At 36.1% G+C, this 22,244-nt stretch overlaps 2 protein-coding genes across 3 annotated transcripts in view; one reads left to right on the forward strand and one right to left on the reverse strand.

Annotated features, from left to right (window-relative positions):
- The window catches only part of ppp2r3b (protein phosphatase 2, regulatory subunit B'', beta), a 30,716-nt gene extending 19,352 nt beyond the window's left edge, over nucleotides 1-11,364 (forward strand). The window contains exons 5-14 of the mRNA XM_073845343.1: nucleotides 2,044-2,146; nucleotides 3,029-3,103; nucleotides 3,320-3,406; nucleotides 3,619-3,775; nucleotides 4,175-4,223; nucleotides 4,316-4,405; nucleotides 4,508-4,683; nucleotides 5,609-5,727; nucleotides 5,808-5,914; nucleotides 10,569-11,364. Coding sequence (XP_073701444.1) covers nucleotides 2,044-2,146; nucleotides 3,029-3,103; nucleotides 3,320-3,406; nucleotides 3,619-3,775; nucleotides 4,175-4,223; nucleotides 4,316-4,405; nucleotides 4,508-4,683; nucleotides 5,609-5,727; nucleotides 5,808-5,914; nucleotides 10,569-10,710 — 1,105 coding nt within the window. The 3' untranslated portion in view covers nucleotides 10,711-11,364. The remainder of the gene's footprint in view (nucleotides 1-2,043; nucleotides 2,147-3,028; nucleotides 3,104-3,319; nucleotides 3,407-3,618; nucleotides 3,776-4,174; nucleotides 4,224-4,315; nucleotides 4,406-4,507; nucleotides 4,684-5,608; nucleotides 5,728-5,807; nucleotides 5,915-10,568) is intronic.
- An 85-nt stretch (nucleotides 11,365-11,449) lies between these two features.
- The window catches only part of LOC141340390 (cohesin subunit SA-2), a 29,677-nt gene continuing 18,882 nt past the window's right edge, over nucleotides 11,450-22,244 (reverse strand). The window contains exons 26-32 of one of the 2 annotated variants that reach the window (XM_073845340.1): nucleotides 19,937-20,076; nucleotides 15,587-15,688; nucleotides 14,273-14,427; nucleotides 13,804-13,932; nucleotides 13,216-13,421; nucleotides 12,172-12,229; nucleotides 11,450-12,088 (exon numbers count right to left, since the gene is read on the reverse strand). In XM_073845340.1, coding sequence (XP_073701441.1) covers nucleotides 11,980-12,088; nucleotides 12,172-12,229; nucleotides 13,216-13,421; nucleotides 13,804-13,932; nucleotides 14,273-14,427; nucleotides 15,587-15,688; nucleotides 19,937-20,076 — 899 coding nt within the window. In that variant the 3' untranslated portion in view covers nucleotides 11,450-11,979. The remainder of the gene's footprint in view (nucleotides 12,089-12,171; nucleotides 12,230-13,215; nucleotides 13,422-13,803; nucleotides 13,933-14,272; nucleotides 14,428-15,586; nucleotides 15,689-19,936; nucleotides 20,077-22,244) is intronic. The other variant, XM_073845341.1, reaches the window with a different exon arrangement.

Raw genomic sequence — 22,244 nt, forward strand, 5'->3', positions numbered from 1 at the left:
TCTTGTTTGACTAACATGAATGACAGACAGCAGGAAAATCAGACTGCTGTCACTTTAAGAGCTGCCTGGATTTAATATACTGTTACACGTGTTTTCTTTCTCAGCTGTTCACTGCTTTCACTTAAGACCTAAATTACTCTTTATGAGGATACTTGCAAAGGTGTGCATTTTGACACATACAAGTGTGTGTATATATCTGTTAAAGATCTATAAAGTGGCAAAAATAACTCCCACGCTCTGAGCACAGTCTTTACGTGCACAAGCCTTTCTGTCAGCGCTCAGACAGTGTGCGCATATGTGACCCTGGACCACAAAACCAGTCATAAAGGTCAATTTTTTAAAATTGAGATTTTTTTTTAAATTTGAAAATAAATTGAAAAGAAATAAGCTTTTTATTGATGAATGGTTTGTTAGGATAGGACAATATTTATACAACTATTTGAAAATCAGGAATCTAAGTCTAAATATTGAGAAAATCTCCTTTAAAGTTGTCCAAAATAAGTTCTTAGCAAAGCATATTACTAATTGAAAATTACATTTTGATATTTATGGTAGGAAATTTACAAAATATCTTCATGGGTCATAATCTTTACTCAATATTAGGGCTAAACGATATGGACAAAATTTCATATCTCGATTTTCATGCCAGATATCTCGATATCGATACGATACTATATGATATATGATATATGTTCGACGCATTATCAGTTGTCACGCAAACTTGTTGGTCCTCCTTCAAGTTCCAGTCTGCTAACGCACCTCTCATCTCCTCCGCTATATTATCCCCGGTATGCTCCGCGGGGAAGAATGACGTCTGCATACAGCGGGTCTAATTTAGTTTGAAGTTTGTTGTGATAAAATGGACTGTTAAACTTATGTATGGTTCAGTTGTCCGGCTCGTCCACAGGTCCGTGGTTGTGGCGAAATGATCGATTTCACGGAGCTCGGATTCAACACTAATTTTACACTCATTATAAAGTTTCGGAATGGCCACTTGATTAAAATGTGTTCGGGGTGGTATTTTATAACGCTTGTCCAGCGTCCGAACCATTTTTTTAAAGCCTTCTTTTGAGACTGTGTACACAGGTACCATGTCTTTTGCAATGTGGTATGTTATAGCGTCTGTAATTTCTTTGTGTCTGGTGGACGTCGACTCATACGGCGTAACGCTACTGAACGCGTCAGCAATCAAACTTTGCTTTGGCTTATTTTGGGATGACTGAGAAGTCCCCGGTGTTTCTCTCATTGTCATGCATTCTCCGCTGTCTCTGTAGTGTGTGCGCGCTGTCTTTAGCGGTGCATTCAAGGGCACTCGTAAAACTGATGTTCGTTGTGTGACTGCCAGAGTTGTATGCAGGGCGGGGCGAGCGCGGAGAGGGGAAATCTATATCGTCTATATCGTTGCTTTTTTCGATAGTAATATCTTGAAAGTTCATATCTAGATATAGATACGATAACGATATATCGTTCAGCCCTACTCAATATCCTAATGATTTTTGGCATTAAAGAAAAATCAATAAATTAGGCCCCATATAATGTATTTTTGATTATTGCTACAAATATACTTTTGTGCTGCTTTGTGGTCCAGACATATAGGGAAATTAGTTCTCTCTTCCTCCTCATTGAGTTTCAATGCCTAAAAATCACTTGTGCTACTATGACGACGTAGCACAGCAACATCACATGAGCATGTAACAGTGATGGAGATGATAGTCCAGTATAATCATCCACCCCTGTCTAGAAATGCATTTATGTTAATATTTTTAATGAGATTATTGGTGCTCCTGATAAAATTGTGAGTTCCTGGTTTGGTTGGGAGTATTTGGGTGGGGGTTCCCTGACTCTGTAAAGGTTGAAAACCCTTGTTTTGAATCATAATTCTTCCATCATTGTACGTCAGAACTGGCTGAGCGTGAATTCTGGAGCCTCATTTGTAGATTCCATTAATCCGAAGACACATATTTGAAGTGAAAGGTTTTGAAGACCATATTGCTCTTTGAAAGGGTGAGAGGGAGCTTAAAACCATCTGTTTCCTCCCCACAGAGTGCTTCAGACCTGTCATGATGACGCATCCAAATTTCTTCACCTTCTGGCCAAGCCTGGCTGCAATTATTTGGAACAAGAGGACTTTATTCCATTCCTGCAGGTACAGAGTTCTGGAATAGAGACCTACCACTGAGAACACAGACACACACAGGTCAAAATGCACTGAGCGTTGATGATTTCAGCATTATATTATTTGCTCTCGTTCTTTTCAAAATTCCAAATGCGATACTTAATGTTATGAAATAATTGTGTGCAGAAGTGCGTTCTTTGAGTTCAGTGATGGACATGTCATTTATATTCACCGGCAGGATTGGCCGTGCACAGTGGAGGAGATGTATTCTGGCGTGCGCACTTTAATTTGTATTGTGTAGCTTTAGCAATTGCTTTGACTGTTTTGATGAATGAAAAAAGTATTGTTATGGAGTAGATTGGCCTGTTCCCGACTGCTCCTTTACAGCAGTGATTTATGTGCTTTTCTATTGTTTAATTTCACATGGGGGAAGGGTCAAAGAGTCCCGCACCTCCCCCAAAATAAGTTGTTGTAATTTATCGCCTTTTACGCATATATACCAGTATTTGACTATGAAACATGCATGAGTAAAAAAAAAAAATCTTCGTTTCTCTGCTGAAAAATGCACCAGATAGGAAAAGCCAGCAGGCCATATGTATGCAGAGAGAGTGAGACTGGCTGAAACTGATGCACAAGCGAAAAACTGGACTTGGCCTTAAAATCACCCCTTTGTTCTTAGAAGTTTAATACCTTTAACATTTCCACACATCTTGTACCAACGCATTAGCCTCTGCAAGTGGACAGACTAAAATGATTCGCCTTTTCTCAGTAATCCAATCCAGAGCCTCTTTGCACACAAATGGATTTAACATTGCTGTTTTTTCTTCTCCTATAAGCCGTGTCAGTTATTATATGCTGACTTTGATGTTATATTGGTGCGTGAATCATTTTTATACCTTTTTTTCTTTAAAGGATGTGGTGGATTCACATACAGGTCTGGCATTTCTAAAGGAGGCTTCAGACTTTCACTCACGCTACATTACCACTGTAAGGAATACTTCCAGTTGTGTATTTTTCTAGTAATTGAAACACTTTTTGTATATTCAGCACAAGTTTGCACCATTAACTAAAACCTCAAATAACCTGAACAGACACTGTTATTATTTTGGTACACCATATGTCTAGACAGTTTACAGATCAGCACTGTCTTGTCGAATTACTTCAATGAACCTGATGTTCAGCAAGGTGCTTTTTTGCCAACAGGTAGTCCAAAGGATATTTTATAATGTAAACCGCTCATGGACTGGAAAAATTACATGTTCAGAACTCAGGAAAAGTAGTTTTCTACAGGTAAATGTGTTATAAGTCTATATATAGGACTGTATTTGTCAAATTTTCATACTAAATGATAAATGTAATTGTAACTGACATTAACAGAAAATAAAGTGTGTGCTTAATATGCCGTATTTGTTTTGTATGCTAGTTTTTGGAACCCAGCCCACATTAATATTTTAGATTTTAAGTAACAAAATTGTGTAATGGTACAAAATGTTTCCCAACAGAATGTGGCACTACTGGAAGAGGAGGAAGAGATTAACCAGCTGACTGAGTTCTTCTCTTATGAACATTTCTATGTCATCTACTGTAAGTTCTGGGAGCTGGACACCGATCACGACTTGTACATAGACCAGAGAGACCTGATGCGACATAATGATCAAGGTACCCGTCCACCACTGCACCCTTAAGACCATCACACTCTTCTAACATGCTGTTTAATGATTGGCTGCTTATTGCTGGAGGTGACGTTAAACATCCCCTCCAGCAGCACTTGACTGCATATGTTTCTGTTTGCTGCAGAATGAGTTCGGTGAAATTTTAACATCAATTTCCTCTAGCATGACGGCATGTCTGGCACTCTAATAATTTTATCTCTTTTCAGGCAGGGTCAATAATCGTTGTGTCTTTAAAATGATAAAATAGGGATTTTAAATCACTATGTCTTGTGGTTGCAATTTACAATATTTACAACCTTTGTGACAGTGAATTATTACCCAGTTTAAGCATTTTCTATGAATAAAGGAAAAGACTGTGATGTGATTTTTCTTCTCTGTTTGACAGCCCTATCCCATCGTATGATTGAGAGATTATTTTCAGGAGCTGTAACCAGGTACCATCTGCAGTTTTTGAAATCTTGCGTGTCATGTATCACATTATTATAGATTTTATGAGGTCTGTGGTTAATTATACTCTGATGCTCAGGGAGAGAAAGGTTCATAAAGAGGGCAGACTGAGCTACGCTGACTTCGTATGGTTCCTCATATCTGAGGAGGACAAAAAGACTGAGACCAGGTAACTGAAAATACCTTCCTTCACCTGTTTATTGCTTGTAGATGTTCCAAAATGGTTTTTGAGTTTTTGTCAAAATGACTCCAACTGTGTTGATTTATGTAGCATAGAGTACTGGTTTCGCTGTATGGACCTTGATGGGGATGGAGTTCTTTCCATGTATGAGCTGCAGTACTTTTACCAAGAGCAGTCTCAGAAGCTTGAGGCCTTGGCCATTGAACCACTGCCTTTCGAGGACTGCCTGTGCCAGATGTTGGATATGGTGAAGCCAGAAATCCCAGGTATTATTTAAAATAAAGAATAATTTACAGGATTAGCTCACTTCCAGAATAATTGACTCACCCCCTTGTCATCCAAGATGTTCATGTCTTTATTTCTTCAGAAAAGAAATTGATGTTTTCGAGGAAAACTTTCCAGGATTTTTCTCCATATAATGAATTTCAGTACAACTCAACAGGGTTGAACGTCTAAATTGTAGTTTCAAGGCAGCTTCAAAGGGCTAGAGCTACACGATTCCAGCTGAGGAATAAGAGTCTTATCTAGCGAAACAAGTCATTTTCTACAAAAAAAAAAAAAAAAAAATATATATATATATATATATATATATATATATATATATATAAAACTTCCCTTCAAAAGTTAGGGTAAAGCAAAAAAACAAAAAATTTAAAAGCTAAAAATTTCAGTTTCTCCAAATTCAAAATCTTACGACATTTGTTCTTTTACCTTTTTTGGTAAAGGGCATTTAACTTTCATTGCATGTTTGCTTTGTAAATAGCGGGGTCGGTACTTCAGCCTACATCATGTGTGACCTTTCCAACGTGACTACGTAATGCGTGAGGTTGGGCTGGTACAAGACAAGCATTTGTGGTGAAAAGTATATAGGTTTTTATTTAAGAAAATGACCAATTGTTTCACTAGATAAGACCCTTATTTATCAGCTGGGATCACGTAGAGCCCTTTGAAGCTACACTGAAACTGCAATTTGGACCTTCAACTCGTTGGCTGTGTAATGGTTTCCTCAAAAACGTGAACTCAAGAAAGAAAGACATTAACATCTTTGATGACGGAGGTGATTAAAATAATCCTTTAATGTGTTGGATTGTTGGACTGCATTCAGATCTGCCATCTTTCTAAAGTAGTCACACAAAAGTGTGCAAAATAGTCAAATCACTTACAATGTGTTTACTTTATTTTTTTTATCAGGAAGGATCACTCTTAGGGACTTGAAGAGATGTAAACTTTCCCATATTTTCTTTGACACGTTCTTCAACATTGAGAAGTACCTAGACCACGAACAGAGGGATCCCTTACTGGCTGCGAGGGTAAAGAATAACAGATCATTGCATTTTATGGCTGTTTTGGTCACTTGGATGCTATAATAGTGTTGGTGCTCTGCATATAGGATGCTGAGGCAGTGGGACAGGAGATTTCTGACTGGGAGAGATACGCTGCAGAGGAGTATGATAACTTGGTAGCTGAGGAAACTGCGAACGAACAGTACAACGATGGGTAAGACTGCGTTTCTCACAGTTGAACTTCCCACAGACCACAATATATTAATGAACTTTAGCTGCGAGCAGCATCTTTAAACCGTATGTCTAGACATCTAACAGGACTTCACCTGATGAAGCAGTTTTAATAACATCAATCCACTTTTGTCATTTGCTGCATTGTCACTGCACTGAATCAGTGAATGGAGGGCTGATGAGTTATGTGACGTTTTTAGGATCAGCACAGACTTCTAATGGCAGGATGAGTAGAGTTGAAACAGGTAAGACACTGTAGGTGCAGGGTTGAGGTTCCTTCTGTGTTCTCCCCCACTTCTGTTCCTCGTGGGTTCACCTGGTTACTGGTTTACACCTCTACATTTAGATCACCACGAAACGGATTAAAGTATGTTTTACAGTTTCAGCAGACTCCAGTATTGTCAGGTGTATTTTCAATGGCATGCGTTCCCATGTCAGTTCCTGAACTCTTTGCCCTCCAGTTGGTTCTGGAAGTGTTTTTCCCATGTGTAGTTTTTTCATAGGTTTTCATAAAATTTTAAAGGGGACATCGGATGCAAAATTCACTTTTTACATGGTGATAAATCCATTCACTCCTTTTAATAATCCCCAAAAAACCTAAAAATTTTGATGTTCTCGGGGCCCTGCCCACAAATGCTGATGGACTGTCCTGTATTAGCATATTCCCGCCCTCAGCCAGTTATATGCTGTCCATTATTTTCTCCACGCTTGAGCAGCTATAGTGACGACAATGTCTTTTAAGAAATGCAGGTGTTTTGTAGTTTTGCAGTTGGATTAGAGTCGACATCAGAGCCACTGAGGACGCAGTGGATTAGGGTGTACTCACACTAGGCACGGTTGCCATGAACCGGGCCCGAGTACGATTGTCCCCCCTCCCCACTCCCCCACTGGCCTGCACTCACATAGGGTTTCAGCATTCGTGCCGGAGCACGCTTACGTCATTATGGTTTGACGGTTTCAGGATAAACAGGAAGAGCGGCGCTCTCGCTGAACGCAATTTAGTCCATCGCTCTTTTTAATTTGTGGATAGTAATTTTGCGTCGTTTGTTCTGCGGTGGTCCACAGCCTATTGTTAAACATGTCTATCGCCTTTGTGGCACGAAATTTTTCACGCAATCCTGCTGTTTGTATGGGGAGGTTTGCAAGGTACCAGCTGAAGTGCAGCAAGGACTTTGCAGCTTTGATTATGGACTATAAAAACGCTGATTACCTCGCAAAAATGCGACATGACGCGTCCTGTTCCGTGCTCCAGCACGGTTAGCGCTCACACTGCATGCGAACCGCGCCCGAGTCCAACTGAACCGTGCTCTGGCCCACCTCTTCCAAGCGGGCCAGGGCCGGCTAAACGAGCCGCGCCCGGGCGCGGTTCGGAGCACTCACATTAGTCAAACGAACCGCGCTTTGGTGGTCAAACGCACTCGGGCACGGTTCAAACTGCCTAGTGTGAGTACACCCTTAGTTTTGTTTTTGATGGTAATGCACCACCAAATACACTACAAAATGGAAAAGAGGGGTGGGGGTGAACATTAGCTCTATCATTTAAAGAGACATGAGCTGAAACAGGACAGGTCGCTGTGAGCAGAGCTGTTTTGACAAATTAAAAACAGGGTCTGTATAATGTGCTTAAACTACTTGAATTTGACTTTGAAATTTTACGGCACTGAAAACCCTTGAAAATAGCAATATTCCTGATCTTAAGACAGTAGTAGTATTTACAATGTCGTATAAACATGGCTGAAGATGCGAAAAGAGGAACAGATAAACTGAATCAATCAATTGAGTGCGCCAAATGCGCTGGAACCGCTCCGATTGATTCAAACTCATGACTTCAGTCATTAATTTTAAGCGATCCACTAGCATAAACCAGATTAAATTAAAAGAGCCATTCATTTTCAAATTTCAATATTGCTTGTAATGATTTTTTAAAGCATTTATAGTGATGTATACATCAAACTGAGCTTTTCGAAACTCCAGATCAGTTTAAACCAGTGTGTCGCAAAACTGTTCATTGTTTTGAAGCGTTCCATTCGGATCGCATATCGCGAATCATTTGATTTAAATTGGAACAGGTTTGTAAATTTCGCGAATTGAATAATTCAAATATGCTATATACGATTTGAACTCCCGATTTGAAATTATGCTTCATAAATTATTATTCAGATTGGGACTTTAGAGCATGGATCGCAAATTTGATTTAGATCGGAATGGGTTTGTGAATCATTTCACAAATTGAATGATTCAAATCAAATGATTCACGATAAACGTTTTGAAGTCCCTATATCAATCAAATGACTTTCTATACACAAAGTTCCGATCCAAGACAAATGATTTGTGATCCGGCGCTCCGAGTTCTGATCTGAAATTATGCTTCATTAATCATTATTCCGATCAGGACTTCTGAGCACGTATTGTGATTTTTATTTGATTTAGATCGTAACGGGTTTGTGAATCATTTAGCAAATGTAATGATTCAAATGAAATGATTTGCGATACACTATTTGACAGGGTGGCCGCGGATCCTTAAAAAGTCTTAAATTCCGTTGTCCTAAAATAAGGCCTTGAAATGTCTTAATTTGTCTTAAATCTAAATCCAAGGGTCTTAATTTTTTAATCTTAATTTTAGAGGGAATTTCTCCATTAAAATGTTTTTTTTTACACTTTGAATTTATGTAAAGTTTATTGTTTTGAGGAGAATCGCCTGTGCAGGTTCTAAATCTGTTCTGTTGCTAGACACGCGCTTGCTTGACAACGCCTCAGTGTTGCCAGATTTAGCGTGTTTCCGCCCAACTACACGCATGTGATTCGCGGATTTTCTAAGTTTAACCATCATAGAGTAAAAGTTTATAATTATCACATGTTTTGTCTTGCCACTTTACCAATTCAAACTATTTAAAAAGGGAACATGCACGCTGATTTTTTTTATCAGAGAGAGAAAGAGAGAGAGAGAGAGAGAGAGAGAGAGAGAGGCGCGATTCACACAGATTGATTCCTCTTGAACGGAAACGTACATACAAAGTCCTGTCTAAATACCCGTTTTGGTATTCTGGTAAACACAGTCGGTTATGTCTTCTTCAGTGAACCGAAACAGCTGAGAAAGAGATGCGTGCCAGTATTAGGTACGTGCATTAGGCCTTAAAGAGACAGCATCCTATAAATACCTGCAGTGAGAAGCACTAGTTATTTTTCAATTAATTATTAAATATCCGCACCTGAATTCTAGGGTTATTGATTTTATTAGTAATTTTATGTTGTATTCATTTACACTTGTCATTTGTGTAATTGTTCTTGTTTTGTTACTGGCTTTATTAGTTCAGCTAGTAGTTTTTGCTGTGGATTAGAAGTACTTAAAGTAAGCATTCAGTAATTAGGAAAAAACTTTTTTTTTTTTTTTTTTCCGTTCTTCTTCTGGAATAGTGTTTTCTGTTGAATATTCCCAAGAACAATCAGTTAAATAAAATAATAATTTAAAATATCCTCATAGTTTTGTGCTTGACTTTTGCGGGACTTTCAATTTGGTCTTAAATTTTGTTTGAAAATGGTATTAAAAAGTCTTAAAATGTCTTAAATTTAACTTGGTCAAACCTGTAGACACCCTGATTTGAAGTCCCGATCTAAATCCAGCGATTTGCTATATGCAAAGTTCCAATCCAAGACAAATGATTTGCGTTCTCAAATTATGCTTCATAAATCATTATTCAGATTGGGAATTTGGAGCCTGGATCGCAAATTTTATTTAGATCGGAACGGGTTTGTCAGTCATTTCGTGAATTGAATGATTCAAATCAAATTATTCGCAATACGTGATTTGAAGTCCCGATCTAATTCAAGTGTTTCACTATACGACGAGTTTCAATCTAAGTCTCTCAGATCTGGCGCTCCGAGTGCTGATCGGAAATGATGGTTTATAAATCATTATTCAGATCGGGACTTCTGAGCATGAATCGCAAATTTAATTTAGATCAGGACCTTGGAGCAAGTTAGTGAATCTTTTGCTTTAAATCACAACCTGAGAGTGTGGAATGCAAATCCTTTGATTCAGTTCGGGACTTCGGAGCACATATGGTGAATCATTTGTTTCGGATCAGGATTTTGGTGTGGTTTTGCTATTATTTATTTATTTATTTTTTCTTAAACAGTAGAAAATATCAAACAATTAAAGCAGTACATGTATAAAAACAAAACAGAAAAAAGTAAGTATTCGCAAATACTTAATACTTAAAAAAATAACCATAAGTGTAAAAGTGTAGTATGCTTTGAAATGCTTTAGTAGGAATACTTTGCATGTGCTTCACTTTATTTTTGCCAATTTGTTTTATTAGTAATTTTTTTTTTTTTTCAAATTTGAAAGGTGGCATTGATAAGTAAGATTTCTGTTTGAAGTCCTTAAATTTTTTTAAAAAGTAGTGCTTGGAAAGTCCTTGAAAGACTTTGAATTTCATTTTACAATCTCTGTCTAAACCCTGTAAAAGGTGTTGTTTTACATGACTATTAAGGAATTATTTCCAAAGTATGTTATTTCATGAAGACCCTAAAGAATCATACCAACTTGTGAAAAATTGGCATCCGATATCCTCTTTAATCTCACTCAATATATTTTGTAATGTTAATTCAGTGTATTTTTTGTGCTTTCTTTTCAGATATGACAATGCTCTAGACCCTGTTGATCACATTACATGTGCTTTTGACCTGCGTAACGAGAAGAGACATCTCTTTGAGATCCCTAACCCTCACTGTAACCTGGACCTGGATGAATATGAATATGAGGATGATTTTGAATGACAGCCATCTACACAACACGACACAAGCAAAGGTACCATCTGCTAATGTGTAGAACAGGAAGTGGACCAATCCTGCTCTCCAATACCGAAACTGCCTGGTTTAGCTAATCAAGGCCTGAGAGTGTACACATACGCTCCCCCGGCCGCTGGATACCAAACAGTAAACCAGCAGTCTGGTGAGGCTCTGTTTAGCGAGACAGATTGTGCTGGCCCAGTCTGACAGTCTATGCACAACCACAAATGTAGCTGCACTGTAGGTTTCAAGCAACTACACTGGAACCAAACCGGTACACTTGAAATATTAAATGTGCACTAAGTTTATAAATATTTAAATACTTGTATGCACAGAATTGGCCAATAAGACATTCCAGAGATTCACCAAAGTGATTTCAGCTTGATTTCACGGATGGCTTATTTCTCATGGAGCTCTGTCGACTTGCCTTACGTGTTTTGAGGGTCACGCTAATATGAAATAATGCAGTAATTAGACTTTGACATTTTATTGTCTGTGTGAAAAGTGTTTCTAAATTATAATGTATTTATATATGTATTTGTAAATATTTGCCTTGTTTGTTCTGAACCTTTAGGCTTTAGTCCAGCGAATTGTTTTCAACAAATCATGTTTGTATCATTTCTATAGAAGTGCTGCCTAACATCTTTTATTATTGTAAAAATGAATTTTTTCATCTGTCTTAAAGAGTTCAATAAAGTATTAAGACAAAAGTGTATCACACATTGACTAGGTTATTGCTGTTTATTAAACTTAAAAGTTAACATTTCAATTTCTCCAAGTCAAATTTATTTGAAGCATTTATGGAGTAACCCTTTGTTTAAATTTTATAAGTAGAATGCATAAAAGGCGTCTCTTTAAACGATAATGTATAGCTTATTTGAATACCTGAATAAACACCACATTATTATGAACAAAATGTGAAGCAAATATGAAAAAATTGAAGGTCCAAATTTGTGTGCTACAATTAGCCATAAGTGTTTTACACATCAAGATTTGAAAGTGCATCATTCTGTCTTTTTAAGCCCATACGGGCTAAGTGCAAAACTTTCAGCAATAGCAATGCACCATGAATTTACATTCTTTACAAATATTTCAGCACCGCCTTTACATCTAAATCTGATCATAATTATTTTTAATTGGCACAATTTTCATTTATAGGACATTATGTAGTGCAAATGTTGTCCTCAACACTCACAAGACAGTATTTGCAAAAACAAGAAAACAACAGATCCATGATGACAGATGTGAATTACAACATTAGACATCAATATCTACAGTATCCACGTCCACTTCTTCAATGCTCCTTGGACCTTTAGCAGACACCAGACTGCTGGTCAGCTGCTCTCTGCTCAGTAGGGCTTCAGAACTTCACGTGAAAGGAAAATACAATAGTATGTTAGTCAAATGACTGGCTTACAGTCAATAAGAGTGTTTATTGATTGACCTTACCCTTTCAGAAGCTTGTTTCCTTTTGGTTCTGAAGAGGGGGAAAGAAACCTTTGGTCCCCTGGAAAACATAGAAATAGGTCAAATATAATCAAACTTTTTCTTAGTAACACTATTAACCATGACCACTATTAACCATTTTTTTCTTTTTTTATCAAATGTAAATTCATGTCCCAGTCACATTTTCTTGGTTAAAAAAAAAACATTACAAGAGGCGGGATTTATCGCCTGAACCAATCACAGCTGAACATAACCAGTCATATCCCATCATATCGCAACGGAGGCCTTGTTAAAAATCAAAGATGCAGACTCCTGTTGTAACTTTACCTGCTGTTGAACAATGTTATTTTAAGAAAAAGTAATTTATACGTGTTTTAATTTTATCTTTTGTGAAATTGGTGTTGTTTTATTCCGTTTTTACTACAAATTTTTTTGTCCCACCCAAAATAATTTGAGGAGGCACTGCCACTCTTACCTCCCCCGAGGAAATGTAAGTATACATTATAGTTTAAATATGTGACTCTGGGCCACAAAACCAGTCATAAATTGCACGGCCAACAATACATTGTATGGTTCGAAATAATAGATTTTTCTTTTTTGCCCAAATTCATTAGGATATTAAGTAAAGATCATGTTCCATGAAGATAATATTGTTAATTCCCTACTGTACATATATCAAAATGTAATATGCATTGCTAAGAATTTCATTTGGACAACTTTAAAGGTGATTTTCGCAGTATTTCGATTTTTTTTTACACCCTCAGATTCTAGATTTTGAAATAGTTATCTCAGTAAAAATATAGTCCTATTCTAACAAACTATTCATCAATGGAAAGCTTATTTATTTAGATGATGCAGTAATCTCAATTTTAAAAAATTGACCCTTGTGGTTTTGTTTTCCAGGGTCACATATAGTAAAATATAGAAAAGTATTATAAATTATTAAAACATTTTTATTATAAATTTCATTTAATCAACAACAACCCTTTCACATATTGCATTACTAAAAACCTGGATGTCAGAAGTGACCCACTTGAGTGTTCATACCTTCAGAGTTGAGTTGTTTGACAGAGGGTGATCTGGAGCGGTTGGTGATAGAGGGCTGTTTGTTGGTATCAGAGCTGATGAAGGACACAGCATCTTCTCCCTCAGCCGTGCCCATCAGAGACGCTCTGTAGTAAATCAGCGGCATCCAGCTCTCCTCTCTGTTGCTGATGACCTGCTCACCAGCAAACTTCTGCAAATAACTATAACTGGGGAAGAGATGACCAGTTTAAAAAAATGAAGTTAAGATCCAAAAGTGCAAGATGTCGAGTGTGCAAAATTAATTTTGTTTTAGCTTTAAAGGGATAGTTCACCCAAAAATGAAAATTCTGCCATTAATTACTCACCCTCATGACATTCCAAACCTGTAAGACCTTCATTTATCTTCAGAACACAAATTTTTGGTTAAATATTTTTGATGAAATCCAAAAGCTTTATTACATTTCTGAGCCTGGGAAAATTTCAGTTGCGTTGCCGTCTATGAAGGGTCAGAAAGCTCTCGGATTTCAATCTTAATTTGTGTTCCAAAGATGAACAAAGGTCTTACAGGTTTGGAACATAATTTTTGGGTGAACCATTGCTTTAACTTACATGGTCTTCTTGTCCGGTTTGAGCAGTTTGCTGGAGAATTCGCTGAGAATGGTGAGGTATGATACGTATGGTGGAGAGTGTTTCTCAGACTGCTGAACGAACCCCTTGAAAACAAATTCAATTCCGTCCCTGCACAGAGAAACCCACTTATTTATTCACGTTAGTAAGAGGACATTTCCTTTTAAGACCTAAATATTCCTTCTCCCCTTCCATCTATATTTGAGTCCTAATATAAGACCGGAATTACAGCTGGCAAAATGAATTTCTCAGCCCTGAAATAACCAAAGACAGAACTCTTCTGTATGGGCTAAATGGAGTTGTGCGGTGAAGCATCTTGACATAACTATTTTTATTTGTGGACAGACATGGCAATCAGTTGGTTTTAGCTGTGTCACTATGCCAGACATTTGACGTGAACTCGCTGACACTGAGTCAGCAGCAGAGGAGTCAGCCGGGTGGACTGCGGTACCTGTGAATCATGGCCAGGGACTCGCGGGATTTGATCTGGTCCCATCCAAAGGTGAGTGAGAAGCGTCTGGCCAGCTCCTTGATGCTGCTGTAGGTCTGAACCCTGGAGCTGCATGTGTTTCCTCTGTCCTGCTCCTGTTTCAGCCTCAGATATAGCTGAAAACACAGAAAATCCATTCACATGACACAGCTTATAGAAAATCTGCCTTTATTTCTATTTCATCTATTATCACTAATATATTGCAAAATCCTTCAGGTCCCACAAATTCATTGGTTTTTCAGCATTTTTGTGTATTTGAACCCTTTCCAACAATGACTGTATGATTTTCAGATCCATCTTTTCACACTAAGGACAACTAAGGGACTCATATCCAACTATTACAGAAGGATCAAACACCCACTGATGCCCCAGAAGGAAACACGATGCATTAAGAGCTGGGGGGGTGAAAACTTTTGAATAGAATGAAGATATATTTTTATTTTGCCTAAATATCATTTATTTTTATTTAGTACTGCCCTTCAGAAGCTACAGAAGGTAATTACATGTTTCCCAAAAGAAGAAAATAAGTTAAATTTACCCTGATCTTCAAATTCCAAAAGTTTTCACCCCCAGGCTCTTAATGCATCGTGTTTCCTTCTGAAGTCGTCGTGGTTGAAAATAGGTTCAAATAGACAAAAATGCTGAAAAACCAAAGAATCTGTGGGACCTGAAGGATTTTTCTGAAGAATAGCAGGCAGTTTAACTGTTCAGGACAAACAAGGGACTCGTAAACAAAAAACAGCCGTTGATCATTTAGGTAACAACCCAGTATTAAGAATCTAGAGTATGTAAACTTTTGAACGGGGTCATTTTTATAAATTCAACTATTATTTTTTCTTGTGGACTCTATGTAAATGTCTTTTATTCAGGTCAGTACTAAATAAAAAAATCATGCATTTTGTATGATCCCTCCTACTTTGGTAAAATAATGAACATTTCACAGATTCTGCAAGCTGTATGTAAACTTTTGATTTCAACTGTATAGCAAAGTTTAAGGATTTGTGCATGTGTGTGTGAACGCTGCTTCCATTTCCTTCCTCAGCAGAGGATCTACCATTCAGCTATTCAAGGAGCGAAAGAGCTGCTAGAAAATTCCACACTGAGCATGATGGGATGTCGTGAGGGTGGATTCATTGTGTCTCTGAGGTGTTGACAGCTGCAGGGGCCCATCAGAGAGCAGAGAGCACAGGGGCCTGGGACAACCGGCTGAGCAGATGTGCCATGCAGAGGCACGTCACATGAGAGAGCGCTGGTGAAGGACTGCAGGCTCCATACCTGCTGAAGGCACTGCACCAGCGTGCGTGCGCTTTCGATCTTGTCCATCTGCCGTGTCCTGTTCAGGGTCTCTTTGATGATGTCGCCGAAGTCATTGTAGTACTGCAGGGGAGAAATGACAGCAGTGAGCGATACAGGCTGTGAAGAACGCTCAATGTGCTCCATGTCTGCCATATGGCTGCACGCCGAGGAATGCAAGTCTGTGGCATAGTGAAAGCACATTACCCATAAGTCTGTCTGGCCCTCAGGATAAGACTCTGGAAAGTGTAGCCTATTAGTCATGAGAGGTTTAAGATTTTTTGAACTTCTGATATGGTGATATGATATTTATGCTTAAACATACCAATATACTATACGTACATTTGAAGTCAAAAGTTTACATACACCTTGCAGAATCTGCAAAATGTTAATTATTTCACAGAAATAAGAGATCTTTCCAAATGCATGTAAATTCTTATTTAGTAACTTACTTGAATAAGATATTTCACATAAAAGATGTTTGCATATAGTCAACAAGAGAAATTGTGGAAACTGAGGGACTCATATGCAACTATTACAGAAGGTGGGGGTGAAAATTTTTCTTATTTTGCCTAAATATCTTCTTTTTTTCATTTAGTACTGCCCTTCAGAAGCTACAGAAAATATTTTTCTACAGGACAAAATAAGTAAAATTTACCCTGACCTTTAAATTGAAAAAGTTTTCACCTCCCAGACTTTAATGCGTTGTGTTTCCTTCTGGAGCATCAGTGAGGATTTGAACCTTCTGTAATAGTTGCATATGAGTCTCTCAGTTGTCCTCAGTGTGAAAAGATGGATCTCAAAATCATACAGTCATTGTTGGAAAGGGTTCAAATACACAAAAATGTTGAAAAAACTGAATTTGTGGGATCTGAAGGATTTTTCTGAAGAACAGTGGGCAGTTTAACTGTTCAGGACAAACAAGGAACTCATGAACAATTCTCACTAAATAAAAAAACAGCTGTGGATCATTCAGGTAACAACACAACATTAAAAATCAAGTGTATGTAAACTTTTGAACAGGGTCATTTTTTTTAATTATTTTCTCTTGTGCACTATATGTAAACGTCTTTTATGTGAAATATCTTTTTTAGGTCAGTACTAAATAAAAAAGAACATGCATTTTGTATGATCCTCTTATTTTGGAAAAATAATTAACATTTTGTACTTTGCATTTTATTAGAGGAATATTTAGGGTCAAAATGTCCAATATCACAGATACATTATTTATACTAGTCCCTCAAAAGAAAAAGTCACAGTAAAAAGATATTTAGTTGTTCAAATGATATTGCTGAGGATCATCTTCTCTCTGATTTTAGGGTTTTAGTTCAATATACACTACCATTTATAACTTTGGAGTAGGTAAGATTTTTAAATATACGTAAAAGACATCTCCTATGCCCACCAAGGCTGTTTATTTTAATAAAAAAAACACTAATATTATATAATATTATTACGATTTAAAATAACTGTTTTTCTTTATGTATTTAATTATGTAATTTTTTCCCATGATACCTATATTGTATTTTTTAAAGCTAAAATTTTAAATATTTTTAAAGATATTTTGATAAAAAATTTACTGACTTAATAACCCCAAACATTCAAACAGTAGTGTATGGCAAAAAAATGTTTACAGTTTTCAGATTAAGGGCTTATGTAACATATTTACCTTGCATTATCAGTGAGCAACTAATAATATTTAATTTCTAAAAGATTTCATACTTAAATATAATATTTAAAAAATCAAATCACATTCAAGTATCATTAAATGTATGTTTTAAATGTGTTTTTGTAGTCAACTCCTTTTTTTTTAGAATTCGTTTGTGAACTAAGTGTGGAGTTTGCTCCATGTAAACGGTGCTTTAATGATAGTTAAACAATATATTATTGTGTCAATAAAGCTTGAGCTGTATATTTTTTTAATACAGAACATTTCTTTTAGTGAAGTGTTACAGTATATATCTGTCAGCTATAATGCTGCTTAGATGGTATCTCTCAGAAAGTAAGATTTCCGACACATCTCTGTTACTAAAGGAAAGATCGGATGCCCATTTTTGTTGAAATGTCTGCAACATACTTTGGTTAAAATTCCTCAATGGTTGTGTAAAACACTTTTTACCTTCTCAAAAACAGCTGTTCACAGCGACCCGTTTCGGTGCATGGCTCTTTAAATGATAATGAGCTCTGCTCAACCCGCCCCTTCTGTTTTTTGTGTATTTGATGGAGCGTTACCATCAAAAACCAAATTAATCTACTCTACCCTTAGTGGCTCTGATATCAGGAGGAAATCAAGACTCTTATGTTCACTTTTACATCTAACTACAAAACACTGCATTGCTTACGAGACATTGTTGTTGCTACAGCTGCTCGAGTGCAGAGAAAATGGCGGAAATATGCTAATAAGGGACAGTCCGTAAACGTTCGTAAGCGGCGCTTGAGCAATATGATGTCATACTGCTCAGAAAATCAAAGCAGCTTGATAATTAAGACTGTTTAAGACTGTAGGATTAAAAAAAAGGAGTGAATGGATTTTTATCATTGTAGGGTGGTTGTTCACACACCGCTAAGACACATTTGTATGCAAACATCATGTAAAAGTGAATTTTTCATCCGGTGTCCCCTTTAAAATGTACACTGAGTGGCTTTCTCTCTGCCAGTTAAACCAGTCTGGTGTAGTTTATTAAACTCAAACGCTGTAGATGACGGTCCGCATTAATCCAGCCACTGACCCGTCTATTTCCAAACAACAACCTTCATTTATTACCATTTATTTGCTTTCCTACATATTCTAATACATATTCACTCTATGAAATATGCCAGTGTCGTATGGTTCAGAGAAGTGATCGTTTGTTACCAGGAGGAAGCTGTTCAAATGAGGGGTTTGCAGCACTTGCCAACTTTACGTCATTTGCCTCAACTTTAAAAGCTGTCGTTCAAAATGATGGCATTCAGAGTGAGCGTGTGAGTGTGTAGTTTTCTCTTCGAAGGCCTCATCAGAAAGAATGTTGCTAAGAGAATGTTGTGCTGGCCGAGCCAAGCGGGCATTCCAGACATGTCGGCATGTCAAACACACACAAATACACAAACACACACAGCACTGTAAATCCCACCTATCGTAAATTCCAAGCCTAGGAGCTCCAGTTATGAAAAGAGGAGCCAAATGAACAGACCACCTCCATCTTAATACTAATCAATATGCGAAATACATTTGTATTTTATTTTATTTTTCCTATTTATATTTTTACTATAACATTAATATTTTATATTTGCATTATATATATATTTTTTAAATATTTTCAAAAGTTTTTGATTTTTCATGTTTTTTAAAGAAATATTTTCTGCTCACCAAGCCTGCATTTTTCTGATCCAAAGTACAGCAAAAACAGTTCAATTTAGAAATAGTTTTACTATTTAAAATAACTAAATTTCTATTTGAATATATTTAAAAATGTCATTTATTCCTGTGATTTCAAAGCTGAATTTTAGTATCATTACTCCAGTCACATGATCCTTCAGAAATCATTCTAATATTCTGATTTGCTGCTCAAAAACATTCTGTATTATTAACATGTAGAAAACAGCTAAGTAGAATTTTTTCAGGTTTCTTTAATAATTTGACATTATTAATGTCTTTGTAATCGCTTTTGATCAATTTAAAGCATCTTTGCTAAATAAAAGTCTTAATTTAATTGAATTTAATGAATTTAATCTCTTTCTGTTAATTTCTTTGTATTAATCTCCAAGCTTTTTAAATGGTATAATGTATGTTACAAAAGCTTTTTATTTCAGATAAATGCTGATCTTTGGATCTTTCCATTCATCAAAGAATCCTGAAAAAACCTCAACTGTTTTAAATATTGATAATGACGATGATCAAAAATGTTTCTTGAACAGCTAAACAGCATATTAGAATGATTTCTGAAGGATCAAGTGACACTAAAGACTGGAGTAATGATGCTGAAAATTTAGCTTTGATCACAGGAATAAATTACATTTTAAAATATGTTCAAAAAGGAAGCAGTTATTTCAAATAGCAACAATTATTTAGTAATTTTACTGCTTTTGCATCAAATAAATGCATGTTTGGTGTGCAGAAGACAATTCTTTAAAAAACATTTATAAATCTTACTGTTCAAAAACTTTTGACTGGTCTTTTTTTTTTCACATTTGCTGTGAACACCGCAATTTCCTGTTGAAAATGCATGTTCTGATGCTATTCCACGAATAGTGCTTATCTGTAGAACTTCTACTGAGTAACAAAGTACAGATTAAGTATAAAATTATCTCTGAAGCAGATCAGAGTGAGAGAGGCAGGAAACCTGTGTGTTGTACCTTCACATACTGTTTGAAAACCTCAGCAGCCATGCTCATCTCGAGTACACTGTGCACTATGAGCTTGCAGTATGCGGCCAGAAGATTCCTCCGCCGATGCAGGTCTTCCAGCCGTCCGTCTCCAGACTCACTCTCACTGACTGCGCAGACAGACACAAAGAGAGGGAGACAGGTTGAGATTCAATAAGAGAGCGGTATAATTATGATACTCAAATCTTATAAATGAAATGCTTTCCTGAGGTGAGCTAAAGTTAACAACATTTTCTGCTCTGGAAACAGAACGTGTCTGTCGTCGTCCTGCCTGGTCCCGAAGCCATCACTTAATAGAGAGGTTTCATAACAGCATTAGTGACGTGAAGAAAATCCAATAACTAAATTGCTTTTTATTACATGTTACCAGCAAAAGCTTATATTGCATTTTTTCAAGATTTAAGGAATTTGTGCCGGCACAAATCGACGACCCTCTAAAATATTTATAGGATTGATACGATTTGCTTCAGTCACCCTTGATTTCTAATCAAATACCCTAAAATCTGATGTTATCTCACACACTGCTTGTGTTTGTCTTAAAGCACCACAAAGGCCAAAAACAACATAAAAACTACTTTAGGAAAGCTAATATTGATTTTTTTTTTTAAGTCTATGTAGTCATTTTGTATATGCCTACCAAAGCTTCTCAGCTTTCGTGTGGGCTTCTAAATATGATTCCACGGGGCTCTGTGTTGATCTAATTACCTGTTCATTTACAAGTGCAACTTCTGTAAGATGTCACGTAATAATATCATAAGGGATTATTATCATAATGCATTATCTGTTACACTGCTTGATTCAATGGCATGTTTGATAGGTCAGTGAGAAAGGTGGGGTGCAATTAGATTAACTCACCACAAACAAATACTGTGTTCTGTTACAATGCTTTCCACTAATAGAAGGAGAATGAGGCTGATTGTGTTTCTTTATGCGATTATTTTGTGCTTAACACAGGCAGGTGTAGAGGCAGACTGCCATCTGCTGGTGAAATTGAGACTATTCCTATCTATTATCTACACCTTTGTATTGTATATAAAATACAAAGGTATTGAATGTATTGCCTATGGGTCAAACGTGACTTTATGTGCATAGAAAGCACATTAAATATAAGTAAAGTGTCTGCTTTTAAGGTTTCAAATAAGTTTTTGGGGAATAAAATGTCAAAATTTGGTTGAAAAAAATGTTACATCGCCATTCAGTGTACCACAATATTTATGTAAAACTTTAAACAACATGCTTATTCTGACTTGTTCATATCAAAATATATAAAAGAATAAGGAAGAATATAAAATTTTATTGTGTTTTATATTATATTCTATTAAGATTTTATTATTATATTAAGATTTAAAAAGAATCTTACTGACAAATGGGCAAAACCTAGGATAATGGCAAATTTAAAAAATTTAATCTAATTAGTATTTTTGGTGAAAGTAATTCATCTTTTAATATGTCATAAATTGATTTTTGTTGTAAATATGCCTGACAAGACTGTTACACTGAATGACATTTTAGCGGGTCTTCTGTGATGATCTATGATTACGGGAAAATGTATGATATTTATTTTTTTCTCAGAAAAACAAAAAACAAAAATGCAATTAAATTAAAAAGAAAACTTTTAAATATTATTATTTTTTGAAAAACAACAATTTAAAGCAGTATTAGACCTATTGTTTTTATGCCTAAACCCTTTTTAATTTTTGGCCCATATATATAGTGCAGAATATTATTATTATTATTACTATTGTAAAAAAAACTATTTTCTTTTATAATATATAAAAAATGCCATACATTCCTGTCATGGAAAAGCTGAATTTTCAGCAGTCACAGGATAATTTTTCATAATGTTGAAAACATTATATATGTGTATATATATATATATATATATATATATATATATATATATATATATATAGATATAGATATAGATATAGATATAGATATACAGTATATATACACACACACACATGTGACCCTGGACCACAAACCAGTAATAAGGGTCAATTTTTTGAAGAAAAAAAAGCTGAATAAATAGCTTTCTAAAAATCAGAAATCTGAGGGTGTAAAAAAGTCTAAATATTGAGAAAATCACCTTTAATCAAAAAATTCAGTTTTAAGATATATATGGAAGGAAATTTACAAAATATCGTAATGGAACATAATCTTTACTTAATATCCTGATTCTTGGCGTAAAAGAAAAATCAATAATTTTGACCCATACAATGTATTTTTGGCTATTGCTACAAATATACCCGTCCTACTTAAGACTGATTTTGTCATC

Source organism: Garra rufa, chromosome 8, assembly GCF_049309525.1.
Source record: "Garra rufa chromosome 8, GarRuf1.0, whole genome shotgun sequence".
In the NCBI taxonomy this organism is placed as follows: Eukaryota; Metazoa; Chordata; class Actinopteri; order Cypriniformes; family Cyprinidae; genus Garra; species Garra rufa.